The sequence below is a fragment of the Taeniopygia guttata genome, chromosome 1 (genome assembly GCF_048771995.1).
Source record: "Taeniopygia guttata chromosome 1, bTaeGut7.mat, whole genome shotgun sequence".
NCBI classification, from domain to species: domain Eukaryota; kingdom Metazoa; phylum Chordata; class Aves; order Passeriformes; family Estrildidae; genus Taeniopygia; species Taeniopygia guttata.
In genome coordinates this window covers 94,603,400-94,619,755 of record NC_133024.1, presented here as the reverse complement: position 1 = coordinate 94,619,755, position 16,356 = coordinate 94,603,400, and the positions used below count along the sequence as shown (strand labels likewise).

The following is a 16,356-nucleotide window of genomic DNA, read 5'->3' as shown; positions in this document are numbered from 1 at the left end:
TGGTCGCAGAACGTCTGGCTACAGCTAAAATTGATTTTAGTAACAATTACATTGTTTTTCAGAGTAAAACAATCGTGGTCAACTACAACTACTGCAAGCAATCCACCATTCAGTATTATAGAGCTATCAGTATCATCCTCTATGGGTATAAGTCAAAATCTAAAACTTTTATATAATATTTATATATTATATATTTATATAAATATTTATGAATCATAATTATGTTTGAGAAATCAGACACTAAAACTATGATCTCATATAGAGCACCTGATGCAAATATATATATTAATAAAATAATTGTTTTAGCTTCTAATTTAGATATGCTGCATAAAACAAGGATATCCTACAGCATAGCAAACTCCATTTTTATATCAATGCATTAAAACCCACAGTCTATTTACAGTAGAAAGAATTGACTTTTTCCTTAAAAAAATGTAACCACATCTCAGACAGAAAGGTAACAGCTGATCAAAAGCAAACAGCAATGTAGTTGCAACAAAATCCCACTTGCTAGACTGGAATAATTTGAGAGATGAAAAAGTAGAGAAAGCACATGAAAGTGCCTCAATGACCAGCTGTGGGATAAAGTGAACTTAGACCCTGATGTAACGCAAGGATTTGCAGTCCTAAGACACTGTGGCCATGAAGAACTAATGAATCCTCATTTAATGCTTTCCACAGCACCCAATAATGCTCTAAAATTGCATTCAAAAGAAATTCCAGAGTTTTGAGACACTATTTTCAGAGAATAAGTAAGTCTTCACTCAGGTAGATTTATTGACTCACACTTTCTTGTCTAATATTTCAGTCTTATACTTTCATACTGCTAAAGTCAAAATCTTCATTAAACCATTTATACTTTGCTATTACCTCTCTCTAATTAGCTTTATGTTTATGTATCATGGTACTGTTTTAGCAGCTTCACCAAGAGACTAATTGACAATACTGGCTTTTGAAACATAATAAAGTATTTGGAGCTTGGCATTGGATAGGAATGGGAGGGGAACTTTGTTAAAAAAACCATCAACCAATCAACCAAAAATCAACAACAAAAAAACAAACAAAAAACCAAACCCATGTGAATCAACTACAGTCTTCCAAAATTTCAATTCTGTAAAAAGAGTTAGAATAGAGAATTCAAAGTGGAATTATCAACAACACAGTAACCAAGTGTGTGGTTTTGAGTCCACACTATAAAGCTTTGGGGCTAAGTAGTTTTGCTGTCAAGGATATGAATTAATGCTAAGGTAACTATAAGGTTTTAGGACTGAGATTCAGTCTCTGTTTGTCACCAAAAAAAGGACCATACAGAAAGAGAAGACTTTCAGACTAAGAAATTGCCTGTAAATATCCTATGGCATTGAAGAGAGCCCAGATAATATAATTAAGTTAATCCTGAAGATTCTATGGAGTCTTGAAGACTCTGTTCACTGAGCAAGTGAGATGATTGAGAATCTTGCTTCTGTGATATAATACCATTTAAAAATTAATGTTCAACAGACAGGTAACATGTTGTGCATGAAAAATTAGCACATACTTGGTAATGACAAAATTATCTTAAGGATGACTAATATTTCTTAATACTAAAAGGGTCACTCTTTCTTTATTGCATTAGTGATAATTCTAAGTACTAAATTTTCATTATCTTTATTGAGGTTTTATAGTCTTGTTGACTTTTAATGTTGTGAGTGAACCATGATTTCTAACTTCTGCCTTGTACTGTGAATGCTAGAAACCTATTTGGCTTTAAAATGTCAGTCTTGAAGAGGACTGAGTAATTGAGTCTCAGAAATGTTCACCTTAGAGTCCTACAAATTTGAGACCATAAAATTCTCCTCAATACAAGTGAACTGAATCTGAAGAATTATTTTCAATACATTTGGGGTTAAAACTTTGAATAAATGTGAAAAATGTCACAATGTGCAGGAACCTATTCTATACTATTTCACCTAATTTGCTTTTCTACTAGGAGGTAATTGAAAGAACTATGATAAAGAACTACAAGTGAAACATAGTCCCTTGCAGTTTCAAAAAGCTTTCATGCAAATCCACTACAAAATTTCTGTACTAAGAAAGACACAACAAGTAACAAGTTATAGAAATCTGTCTGATGTTTCGCTGTGGTTTCCACACCCCCCCCCCCCTTATTTTTAGTTTTAGGAAACTATAATTGCCTTAATATACTTGAAAAATTCAATGTGTTCCATACCCTCTGATATTTTGAGACCACATAAAATGGTCTGAAAGCAACAAAAAGACCACTCTTTGTACTGAGATGTGAGCTTTTCTCAGGCTGAGAACAGTTTCACTGATTACTGAGTAATTCTGCTTGTGTTTTCTGTCCAAAGTACTGATCAGGACTTAAATTTAGAAGCAATTACATGGTACAGAGTGCACATAAGCCACAGATTGCACACTGGCCTCCACCATAGCATTGCCCAAGTGCACGTAGCCTGCAAACCTTCACTGTTTGCTTCTACGTTTATTTCTTCTGCCTTTCATGGCAGGCTCTTTTTATGCCATACTGAGAAGTCACCTCACTATTGACAGTCAAGTTTCCAGGGAATTTCTTTAATAAACATATGGTTTGCTTTATTTTCTAGGAGTACTAATATGAGGTTAGAGGCTGTGGCACACAGAATGCTCCACGTGGGTTGTGCATGCATTAACCACTTCCCTTGAAGAACATTGCCTAAGACAACAGATGCCATTTGAATCCGACTTTAAAATCAGGATGAATCAGCGCTATGTTCTGAATGTAACATGCAAAATGCTGCAGGCTCAAATCCAACATTGAGCTATAGATATTTTTGGAAGTACAATGCTCCAGATATTGTTAAAGACTCATTTTAATGCTACTTGGACTGCTGAAATTAAGTTTTGAAAGTTGTACTGCATTTTTACCTAGTCTTTTATATGGTTGTTGTTTTGACTACTGCTAAATTTAGATATAAATTAAAATATATCAGACAGTTGCTCTCAGATACCTTTTTTTATTTAAGTGTTGGCTGTGGAGTATGCAGAAAAAATCCATTAAATTTTTTCTTTTGTACACATCACAAGTGCATAATAAAATATCTGAGAGCAAACCATTAAAGCTGAAGTTCAAATAGCACTAAATTATCTACTTTAAATGCCTTTGTCATTATATGATCACTGAAGCCTGTCAACCTCTTCATGTTCACTACAAACATTATTAATTTAGGTCAAGATATTTTGAATTCAGTAGACCACTATGTTATGGTTTCTATTTTAATACAAAGAAAAAGTACTCTGATATGACCTATGTGTATAATACCACTGTCAAGGGTCATTTACCGCGGTCCTTCACTGGGAGAACAGCCCTCTAGACCAAAAACATTCCTGAATCAATTTTACTACAACTGATGAAAAAGTCTATTCTTTCTAGCTAGAAATCTAGAATTTTTGTGACAATAAGAAAGTTTTACTCCTTTAAATGTTTATTCTTTCTGTTTTATCTTTCCTCATCCGTAATTTTCTGAGAAAAGATACAAGGTTGGTGTGATCAGATTTGATGAAAAAGATGTTTCTTTGTAAGGAAACAAAATGTTTCCTTGACAGCAGTGGAAGTCATGTGGTAGTATCTCTCCTTTGAAGATGTTGTGCAAAAGAAGAAATTTCTGGATCAAGCTTCTATTAAATTTATCTTCCTTTGTACTGTTAAGGCAATGAAAGCAACTTGGCATTGTCAGGGTCAATTTAAGCCTTTACTAATTTGTAACAATTTCTTCTAAGTCCTTTGTTCCCCACAGAGAAATACACTGTAAATGGAAAAAGCTCCTCAGGGAAGCAAGGAAAAAGAGCAGGAAAAAGTTAGGCAAGGGTATGGGTTCTGCTAATAGGTCTTCTGTGTATGACAAGCACATCCCACATCTTACAAATGAAGCTGGTGAAGCATTTGTTCAACCTATGGTAAAGAATACACTGAAAAATTTCCTCTGTTATTACTAAGAAAGTAATAAAAAATAAGCTTATGTGGCTTTAGATAATGCATGATTTGAAATTTCTCATTTATATTCAGAAAGTTGAAGTAATATTAAGACAGATTTTTAAAATATCAAGTACCTAGGAAAAACTCTAATACTTTCTAATTCAGAGCAAAGAGAAGTGTTCACTTATTTGGTGGATGTTTGCATAATTATATTTCTTAGATGCACTAAGAGGACAAAACAAGGCAGAACAGGCATTTACAAACAAGTGTTTTGGCACCACATAACACTCCAAAATTTCCCTTATATACACATTAATGCATTTCTATTTGCTAGAGACAACCACTAGATTCACCCACCCTCACACTGAGAACTTGACAGCAGAGAAAACATTTCAAGCTGCTTCCAGAGATTTGTAGAAATTTTCCAGTTTCTTTTACTTGTCTAAACTCCAACTCCTGTGTTTTTCCTCTGATTATAATATTGTGCTCACCAGCCAGTGTTTTAAGCATATGAATTCATTTCACAGTTTTTAACTATTAACACTGAATGTGATATTGCAAAAAATTAAGCTAAGAATGGCACCATAAATAATGCAAGCCCCCTTAATTTATAAGGTAACCCTTACTACCCTTTAAGGCATGAATAACATTGGGCTTTTGAGAGGTAAGGAAAAGTGGAAGATATTCCTCATGTTTAATTTCTTCAGAAACAGGTCTTATGTTAACTCAATTTCACAAGAAAGGTTGCACTTGTCTAAACCAGAAACTGTTACAAAATGACCCTTCTGAGCAGATTTTTCATGCTTTGTCCTCTCTTTATTATGATTCCAATGTCTTTAGTCAAACTAAATCTGGAGGAACCTCTTTAAAAACCCAAAACACTTTTCTGGTAAATTTATCCTATATATTCAGTCTGAAAACTGCAAACCAAAATATTTCTCTAACTTACTTTTTATTTGTTTTTCACCTTCAATTTTTACAGCTGAAAATGTAGAAAAAGGCTAAATTCACGACTAGGAAGGGCCTATAACCCCTAGCCATAGAACAAAATACATCTCATGAAATACTGTTGGATGCTGGAGAACATTGCAACAGCCAAGAATCAGAATAGCTTTGAATTCTGTCATATTACAGAGAGAATCCCTCATTGATGAATTTGACTGAAATAATTTCAGTAATTGAAGTAGTTCACAACATTCAAGAAAATCAATATGAACACTAATTGAAATGTATCTTGTTTGTTAATTTCCATATAAAGCTTTTCAGCGAATTTCTACTGTCTTTAAAAGTCATTATATTTGCACAATAAGCTAGTTTGGTGTTGCAGTGTAGTCTGCTTCAATTGAACTTCCCATAGAAAATCTCCTTGTCTTTTGTTTTCTGAATGACATATTCCACTGAATAGCTAAATCCATTTTGAAATAGAAAAAGTGAAGTGCTGCTAGTAAAGTCACTCTAGCAGTCATCAGAAACATTAGTATATTTTTATCAGTAGTATGAAAATACTGTGAAGATCATTATTTCTTTATAATGCAGACTGTATTGCATTATATTTCTCAATATTTATTACACAGTATTACAATATATTTCCTCCTTATCAAATTAAAATTTTGCACAGAAGCAGTGCAACCTGAAAGATGACGTTTCATTCAACTGTAGATTTGCTGTGTATCTGATTAATCCTCCCCTTATAATTAAGTTGTCATAGCAATGCATTTTTAGTAGTACTGATTCCTATGCCAGTAATATTCTGGAGACAGAGCTCTTGGTAGTTTTTTAGTACTCAGTTATGCTAAATTATAAAGTTAGCAAATACAAAAGTACTGGTCAACTTGCTCAAGCAGAAGAACATGTGATCAGCCTTAAAACAGGCCAAAGCATCCATCTGGCATACATCACAGAAAGCAACACAAAACTTAGGGTGGCTCAGCTGAAGAAAGTAAAGGCAGATCCTACATCTGCTTTATTTTCAATATAAATGCTTAATGATTAATGACTAAAAAAATTACTCAATGCTTTAAAAAACCAAGGTTATTACACCCTACTAGGAAGAAAGAAAATGCAGTGGGTTTTTTTTTAAAGGTGTTGTTTTCATATATTGGTATATTTCTATTATTATCATATTTCTATGATATACCAAGCAGCTGTGGAGAAGTACGGATAATGGGAAACCACTTTACTTTTTTAAATGTCTTCCTCTTTGTTTTTTTAACAGATATATTAAATTACAAGTATTTATAAGGTTTTAAAATAACAGGAAATCATCCTTCAAGAACTAGTACTATATATCTTGTCTGCTTCCAAGAAAATTACAAGTTAGACTCGATACTTGTGAGTCCTTTCCAATTCAACTTATTCTGTAACTCTGTGATTCTGTGAAGCATCAGCATGCACAAGTCTGTGAGAGCAAAAGAAAATTGCCTGATATTTCATTCATTTTTTAAAATTCAGAATGTGAAGAATTATGTGCATTATATTCCAGCATGAGATGAAATGTGAGTCAAAGTGACATGAAGAAAAAATTGTGTTAGCTTATTTCTGTGGCTGATAAAGACAAAGAAAAGAGAAAAAAACCCCCGAGATTATTTTCCACACGACTCTCTAGAAAGCACAAGGTTTAAATTCTGCAGACTTGTTAGAGAAGATCACTGCATAGCACACATCCTCTAAAAGCTCCTTCAAAGGACTGATCAAGGGGAAAGTACATTGTGAATGCAATAACTGACCTAACTAATATAACTTAATGAAGATGTGTATTGATTTGGTTATGAGGAACTCTTAGCCTCTAAATATATAAATGCAAAATGGTAATTGTTCACTCTGAAGTTTCTGACCTTCCCTCAATGATGAGAGAAACATGCTTGCTTAAGTTAGACTAGACTCTTGCAAGCAAGGGAAAGATGTGCAGCTAGTAAAAAATTAATGTACACTACATTTGCCTATTTCATATATATATATATATATATATATATGTAAAAGTCAAAAATTAAACCAAAAAAAACCTGGGTCTCGACTGAAGCACAGTGAAAATCTAATAGTGACAAAGATGGAGTTACTAAGGGAAATGTGGGGTGACGGAGTTAAAAAGGAACCAAATAGTTAAGCAGAATTTAGCTGAGTATTTCCTGAGGATTAAAGCTAATACTTACACTTTCAGCATCTAGAAAAAACAGTGTTATATGCAAGCTGTCCCTGATATGCAAACTAAGACTCCCCAGAAAATAAATATAGCATGAAATCTCATGATAGATGCATTAATAAGTGCATATACACAGTATATGTACCACTATCTTGTACCTTAATCAATACATACATCACATTTTCCTTAGCTGTTGTAAGCTTTTTCTTCTAAGCTGTTGTTGCGTTGTTCTTTAAAAAGTGCATCTTTGAAATTAATAGAAATTACATATTTAATGAAGGAATGAGCAGTCTAGTTGGACATTTGGGTTGGGGCCCATTACCAGAGAAGTGCAGAAGACAATGAACATGGTGTGAAGCCCTCACAGAGGACTGGTACCTAAGATGGTAGAGAGGAATACCTGGCTATTGTCTACTCTCACTATAGTGTAAGCTGATAAGGCAGAATATCAAAAATCTTTGTGCTTGTGTTGTCTGGAATAAAGACAATTTTCTTCACAGTAGCTAATATGGGGTTGTGTTTTGCAATTGTTGTGAAAACACTGTTGGTAACAGGGATTTTATTTATTACTGAGAAGACAAGGCTGTGCTGCCTCTCCCCCACCACACCAGTGAGCAGGCTGGGGGTGCACAAGGAGCACTTGGGGGCAGCTCTGCTGGGACAGCCGACCCCAACTGACCCAAGGCATATCCTAGACCAAATGACATCATGTTCAGCATAGAAAGTTGCAGAAATAAGAAGAAAGGGAAGACATTCAGTGATGATATTTGATTTCTCAAGTCACCACTATGTGTGATGGAGCCCAGCTTTCCTGGAGATGGCTGAACATCTGCCTGTTAATGGGAAATAATGAATGAATTTTTAGTTTTGCTTTGCTGACATGTGTGTCTTTTGCTTTATCTATTAAAATGTCTTTATCTCAGCTAATGAGTTTTCTCACTTCTACCCTTCCAGTTCTCTTCCCCATCCCAGAAAGAGACACACAGTGGCTCTGTTAGGCTTAGTTGCTGTCTGGAATTAAACCACAGCAACCTTCTGTACAAAAGCCAGCTCGTTGTCATGAAAATGTTATTGCCAGGTTCTGAGTGGGCTTTATCATTTGAATGCCTTGGAGAAAGGATGAATCACACTCTACATTGCTGCTGCTCATCAAGTAAATACTAGACTAGTAGACTAGTCCCCCACTGTTGCTCACAATCATTTCCCATCACATTCCCCTTCTGTGAAAAATAAAGGGTTATATAATCTTGCAAAGGTATATGTTTGAGAAAAACAGCTTCTCGGCACACTTTTCTCTCATTATGATGCAGAATAACTCCATCCAACACCAGATACAAAATGGTTATAGATCTGATTGCTTGGTTCTTTCTTATGATTATTTATCAAACACAGAGGCACAGTAATGGTACATAAATATAATAGGTAATATTTTCCCTTTTCCTAGTTTAAAGTCCAAGACAGGTAGAGAGTCAGCCTACAGATGACCAAGAAGACAGAGTTTCCAAATCTTTAAGTTTGCATATTAGCTATTAAACAAGTCCTTACCCACAACACTTAAATAAGCCAAAGCTTATTTATTGTTTAGGATCATTATTTTGAAGCTGTAACACAAGTCATCATTTTCAAAGTCAACTGAGATGGGACAAAATGTGTGTTTAACTTCATTCAGCACAGAGATTTTTATAGAAAGGGAAATATGCCTTGGTTAATGTGGAAGGTGCTACTAGAAACAGTGAGCTGTTAAAAAAGAACAAATCAGTGAGAAATGCTTTTTCCCTTGGCCTACAAAGTAGAATTATGTCATTCATAAAAAGCATGAAAAGGGACTCTGTAATACTATATTCATTTAGTGGATAATTGTGACTTTGACTCAGGGATTCTTCTACATTTTGCTATCTGACTAACAAAAATGGCCAGGCTGACATCATACTTGTGCTGTTATTCAGCAAACCATCTTATTACCAGTGCATTTTTAGGACAATGTAAGAGTCAACCCTGACAACTTCCTTCTGCTGCACAGACTCTCTCTCATGAAGGTTTAAAAAAAGGACATTTTCAGATATCATAGATCTCAGTATTGCATTCATATTTAACATTAATACAAACAAAATAATGTGAAACAGTGAAATGGTGAGCAGGAATGTAACAGCAAAGACAAAAGTGAAACAGAAGGAAAAAGGCTAGATATTTTAAACAACTTTTTTGTCGCTATAGCCCAAGGCTTCCTCCTGGTTCTTTTCAAGCTGCAATAAAAATTATATTAAATATTTAAAATGTGAACAGGCAAGTTTACTTACTGTTTCCTGCTGGATGCCAGCGCACTGCATTTAAATATGCATTGCAGTAATGGAAGAGAAATTCATGCTTAGATTGAGTAACTTTTCCTTGAAGTAAAGGTAGCAGATCATGTCCATCAATAATCCTGAGTAAGAAAGCATTTCAAAATCAGAAAAATAATTCAAACCTCACTTTCCTAGAAGATATGATAATTCTGCTTATCTGCTGCTTAAAAAAACCCAAATCTGAATGGGCATCTCCAATTGGTCAATTCAGAGAAAAACCTTCAGGTGCTCTTCCCTTTGATTTTTACATTACCTAAGGAAACAATTTTACATATTGCCATTATGAATAGTTCCCTCAACTCTTTTTTTTTCACTTATGAGAAAGTGCACAGACATAAGTGAATAAATTGCTACAACAGAGTTCTTCACATATGCCTATTCAAGTTTTTGGGAGTAGTCTGGACAAAGTAACTGTAAAACTAGAGAAAAGATGTTGTTCTGTGCTAGCATCCCCAGAAGTAGTGGTAATATCTCTGTTCAGCATATTATGCATACCAGAATTTAAGACAGAAATGGTAAAATAAAATTTGAAAAATTAACTGTTTAAATATGCATTTATCAACTAAACACACACACACACACACACACACACAGGCATAGAGGCATACAGGCACACACACACGAATACATATCAATTCTCTAAATGCTGCTGGACAATTTGATCATGCTTTGAAGGAGTCAGTCAATTTACATAAAAACTGAGTTATAAAATAAGCAAGACCTTTAGCTGTTTCCCTAAATTAAATCTTTGAATTGCTGACATCAGCTGGCAGGGGAGAAATCATAGTCTGCATTTTCGACCTGGTATGAATTACAAATTTTTCAATAAGTTTTATCAGAAATTACTTTTTGCTGACATAAAGATCAGCAAGTAATTATTTCTCAAGCATTTTGAGTAACATCCCATAAAATTTTTTTGAGACTTATAAAAAGTTTTAAAAGGTCTATGTTGATTTTCATTACCTTTACATACATGCTCATTCAATTACCATTACATAAAACATTTTTCATGTTAGTGCAAATACTACAAGACAAGTACTAAGTTTACTTTTTAAGTCACATGAGATGATTGAATTCTTGTCAGTAACTGTATGCAACAAAGCCATTAAGAGTAACACTTTTCTCAAAGGATTGGCAGGAAAACTGCCTGGAATTTTGAAAGCTATCTTGTCTGATAACTGCCATATGGGTGAATCCCTGTCTGTGGGGGTCTGTTAAAACAGAGTCTTTCAGCTTTCAGTTTTTCATGTTCTCTTTCCCAAGTAACAGGCTCTTGTCTTGCAAGCTTGTTCATTAACAGATGCATGTTTATTGAACACTCCCTGTGCTGGAGCCCGTTGATGGGGAAAAAGGCATCTCCATAAAAATGTCTTCAGTACTCTAGCATTGCTACAGTTGCTGGATTCAGAGGAATATATGAGACTTTTCTTTCCAGTTACTAATTTCTCTTCTTTAATTAGGAGCATCTCTTCCATTCCTTTTTAACCTGCTCTCTCACAGTGAGAGAATATTAATTACATTAACTTCTCTTATTTCTCAGGAAGAATTCAATGGAGCTATAAGAACCCAGCTGCTGGAACAAAAATACTTCAAGCTAGTCCATGATCTAAGATGAAGCAGTACTTATGGCATCAGTCTAGCACAGAAAAATCACAGTGGAGCAACCTACAAGTGAAAGTTACACAACTATATTTGAATTTCTGTGAAGGGGATCAAAGAAAACATAAGTACTTAGTATTCACTCAAGCAATAAGAAAACAAAATGCAAAAGATCTGCCACATAAATAACAATCAGAACTTCTGAGGTTTGACATAATTACTGCTTGTAGAGCATCTCTCAGGACCAACCTGACTAATTTTTCATGTCTTAGACTTGTCCTGCCTTGCCATTTCCTTCAAACACTTAATGAATAATCATTAGCAGAGTGACTTTGCTCACCACTGGGCTTCCCTATGTGGATTCTTGAACCTTTGTGCTCAAAAGCTGTTTGTGAGTGAGTGATCAATGTGTTCAAAGCATACACATATCAACAGGTTTCTCCACTTACTGGATTTGGATAACAACAGCATTTAGGCAGAGGCACCTTGCCACTGAGACTGTGTATCTCACAAACAAGATAAAGCCTGGGGATGTAGCAGCATCAGGAAAGCATCTTATAAATTGTGAAGTCCAGTGGCTTTTCTTATCAGGCTGCAAAACCCTGTATGGAATTATTTTGACTAACTAGGTATAGAGAAAAAAAAAGATCAAACAAAACAAAAAACCCTAAACAAAACTGTGAGAAAAGCCTAGCTGGCATTTTTATGTGTTTTGTGATATTAAGCAGGTCAAGCTAAGCTCATGAAGTTTAAAGTAATTTACACTTTTAGTTTCTTTTTCCACCAAATTCACTCCTAAAGAACAGAATCTTTTTTGATACATTCATTTTTACTTTAGTAAGTAATTCCAAGTTTCATTTGACAGTACATTGATCAGATGGTATTCTGTTATCTTTTTGGTGCTTGGTGCTTGTTCTGTGAGTTAAGGTGTATTTACATATAACATTTCTGTAAAATATTATCAGTATGTCAATATGAAAAGAGACAAGATAATATTGCAAGTATAAAACCTAGTTTCTTGTTTACATTCCCACCTCTATCTTAATAGATATCACCAGAATGAATAAAACACTCATGACACTTCGTCTAAAACAGAGATGACTACAGAGCATACCTGTCAGAGGGTAACTGTGCATCTGCAAGTCCAACTATGGTAGGAAATATACCCATGTTACTCGTTGGCTTATCAATATAGGCACCAGCCTGTACCACCCCAGGCCAACGGAGAAGACCTGGCACACGAATACCTCCTTCCCAGTTCGTTGATGTTCCACCTGAAAAATTTAGTTTTGTTTGCTGAGAAATCAATTTCTTATTTGATAATGCTACCCCATAGGATAAAATTTAAAAATATTAAACATTCTGTCTGGCTAGAATGTTTCCATTAGACAAATTTGCCCTATTCTTAATTTTCTGGATTTTCTACCTTCTGTAGTACTCTCTCATTGTAAATTTATTAATATGTATTAGATAGAGCTTATAAAATTTACAATACACCAAAATAAAAATAAATAAAATTTAAAATTTAAATTACACCAAATAAAAGTAGTTGTAGGAGATTAAAGAGCACTCCACTGGAATCTTCACATAGGAATTGGCCTAGATAGTTTGCCCCACAGACATATGAACCTGTAACCAATAAACAGGAATCCAGAAAAAAGAGCTATACTTAGATGTCTGAGGTATGAACCCACAGAAGATACATGACATTTTATTTAAAATGGTGCTTAATGACTTTATATAGAAGAAAGTACTAATTTAAGTATGTTACTGAATTATCCAATTCAATGCATTAGAAAGAAATGCACTTCAGTGATGATAACTTTCAGGACACTGTGAAGAACTTTTTGTGTTCTAAACCAACACAATTGCATCAAATGTGCTATCAACTGATTGCATTCAAAAGTGGCTTGCAGCCATTTACCGTTTCTACAAGATCCATCACTACTGAGTCCTCCCAGCACATTTTGCAGACATGACAGCATGTTCACCATTATTGAATAAATAATTGACATGGCTCTGTTTGAAGAGGCATCACAATGCTATTACCTGCACAGTTGTGACTATGTAGAGCACTTCAGGGTGACCTTTGAAATTAATATATCACTTGAAAAAGAAACCTCTGTTAAACAGATGGGTTTTGGATATGGTTAAACACTTTCAGGGCCATTTGGAAATAAATTGAGATTATTTTATACAATTAAAATGTCTGGGAAAAACAGGAATATATGGGTTGGAGTTCTGCCATTAAATGAATCAAATAGCAATTAATGGTCAGTCAAAACTACTACAGGACTATTTTTTTCCTGTATCTCCCTTTTTCAAGTTAAAAAAAAAAAAAAAAAAAAAAAAAGAAAGAAAACAATTATTACAACAAAATATTTCAAAAGTTCTGTTTCTTCAGCATCTTAAATACCCAAAACACCTCATTGATGTCAATACTTTTGGTATTGACCCCAGGCCTTGTCTATTTTACTGACTTCTCCATGAATTTTTCCATTTCAGCAAAGGGGGTTCAGAAGCCACCTGGTTTTCTACAGGATTTTCACTGTAAATTTAAGTAGTAACTTCAAGAGAGGCAACTCTTTTTTTTTTTGTAGAAGTTTACCTTTTTCTTTTCTTGTAACTGAAAGACTATTAGCTCATGATTCTTTGTTATATCATATTTTTGCTCAATTTTTTTCCATAGGCTTTATCAGAACTCATAATATTGAATAGCCAGGGACACATATAGTCTGATATCAGAAAAGTTGAACTTTTTAATATTAAGCCTTATGTCAAGCAACAATATTTGCTTAAGTTGTTTTTTATTTAAACAGTGTCAAGATCAGATCTCAACTAGATTGTCTGTCTTCTAGAACACTCTTAAAAGTTTACTGTCATGGCTGAGTTAAATGATTAATTCCATTCTCATGATGAAGTGTGTGACTACCTACGCAAGAATGAGATGCACGTCCTATTTTTGTCTACATTCTAGAAAAATATTGTTTTTAAAACACAACTCTAAAGAAAATATAGATTTCGGTTCATAAAGTGTTATTTGGGAAGACATAGAACACCTGTCACCAGAAGAAAGTGTTCACCCAAAAGTATGCTGGTCAGTTGTTAATGTTGTTGGGTCAAGATCAGAGTAGATGGCAATAGGCTGTGTCCACCTTCTGTAGAGAGTGTGACTCCACCCCTGTACAACAGCCATTAAGTTTTTCAACGTTTGGTGGTAATTAGGTGTTACACAGCAGGAAAGACTAGTAGCCTGATTGAGCTATGGTGCATAGAAAATCCTGAGTGGGAGATGGTTAATCCAAATAAAAATACAAGCATAAGGCCATAAAATTACAGATATTCTCAAACGAACATACTTTTAGTGAACAGATACACTAGGGAGGTGGTTTAGTTCATGAGCCAGATCCTAATTCTGTGTATACATGACAGCAGCTTTATGGATGAAGGGTATCAACAAACAGACAACACTAAGAGTTGATCTGTGCCTTAGGTAGCTTTAGGTATGATGTTCCTTTCATTTCTGTATGCCTGTCTGGGCGAAGTAAGAGTGCTAGCTAGACTAGATGTTTAAATAAAGTCTTCATATACTATTGTCTCCTGTTTAATCTGAAGACAGAGAAATTTCAAAGTAGTGGTAAATGTGATTTTCATACATGCTGTGATTTTTAAAACCTAGATATTTGGTCACTTTCACAGTTCTTAGGTTCACAGTACAATTTTGTTGAATCAGCAGAAAAGGACAGAAAAATTGCACATTACCCAAGTAAAAAGGAACACTCCAGAAACTCTGATGCCCTGCTGTAAGGTAGAAAAAGCAAAATGAATTCCACAGCAGGGCTTTCTTCTTACTTACGTCTATGAAGAAGTGACTGCTGTTTTCCTTTCAAAAGGCTAATTGGAGCATAATTTTTTTTTACATCTCTGGAGACTGGGAATAGCAGAGAATCAGGGCAGGAATTACAGGTCATTGCAGAAGACTGTCTTCTATTATCTCTGCTTACATGATGTTCATTTTTATTAGAATTGTGCTTAGCGACTGCAGGTGCTTAATGCTCATAACTGATTAAAAATCCCTGGACATTTCTCATCTTTAAAACTCTAGCTGTTAAAACTTTGTTCAAGATATCTGCATTATTTTTTCCTTATTGAAAAAAAAAAAATCAAGGTTTTACTGCTGATGCTTGAAAAATGTAGCAAACATCTGACTGGCTAATAAAATAAAAAAATCCAGAAAATATCATTATTTTGAAACAAAATATCTTGATATTTAAGGACCTGCTCATTAGTTTTGTATTTTGCTCAGACTTGACAACATAGAAACAGATAAAAGACTGAAACCTAGTAGCCTATTTGCTTTGCAAAATCTAGGCAACTTACCTATTTGGTATTTTTGTTCTCTTAAAGTCTTCTAAAAATGTTTCTCAAACAGAACAAAATACACGAGTCTGTATTCTCCTGCTTAGTCATCTACACTTTCTGAGTAGTTGCACCTTTCAGTGTTATATTGAACAATAGCCTACATTCACCTTTCCTGAAAAATCTGCAGGAGCGGGCAAAGTAAAGACATAACTCTCTGCAGTCATCCACAACATGATGTCAAATTTCCATGTTAACCTCATTTCAAATCTTAGCTAAAAGAAGATATATTTTTTCCCCCTCTGGTTTAAATTGACTGCTATTACCTAACCCTGGCAATAGAGCTTTTACAAAGGATGATATATAAAGGAGAACTCTGCAGTAAATCACTATTACATTATGAATGATCAATGACAAAAACTATTTGAAATAACTTTGTTAAATCACCTGGATTATAACCATACTACCCTTTCCTTCATATATTCTTCTAAAAATAAAGCTTCCAAACTCAATTTATTCTCTTGAATGAGAGAGAAACACAACATTAATTACTCTACCCATCTATACTGGACTTAGTGCCACAAATATCAACAATCAAGACTGGTTACTATTGCTTACTTTATAAAATGGTTGAACAACAATTTATTTTTAATGACAACTCTACTCTTACTGATTTTTAACTTTTTTCATGTACTGTTTTTGTTAATTTTATTTATGTTAATCTGAGCTATTCTTGTACAGGTGAATGGAATAGATATGGTTTGTTTGGATGTTTCTCATCTAACATTTCTTCCAATCAAATGAAATGATCTCTGAGGATACTTTTTGTTTCAGTCAAAACTACAATATGGGTTGATTATTTAAAAATATGGATCACTTCAGAGAGACTATAAAAATACAGTACATTTGAAAAAAAAAGACAACTACCGCTTTATTTCAAGTCAAAAGTAAACTCCAACAGATGT

General features: G+C 34.3%; 1 protein-coding gene across 1 annotated transcript in view; it reads right to left on the bottom strand.

The window, feature by feature from the left end:
- Positions 1-16,356, bottom strand: part of STS (steroid sulfatase) — a 76,266-nt gene that overhangs the window by 16,747 nt on the left and 43,163 nt on the right. The window contains 2 exon segments of the mRNA XM_030285520.3: positions 9,389-9,513; positions 12,147-12,306. Coding sequence (XP_030141380.3) covers positions 9,389-9,513; positions 12,147-12,306 — 285 coding nt within the window.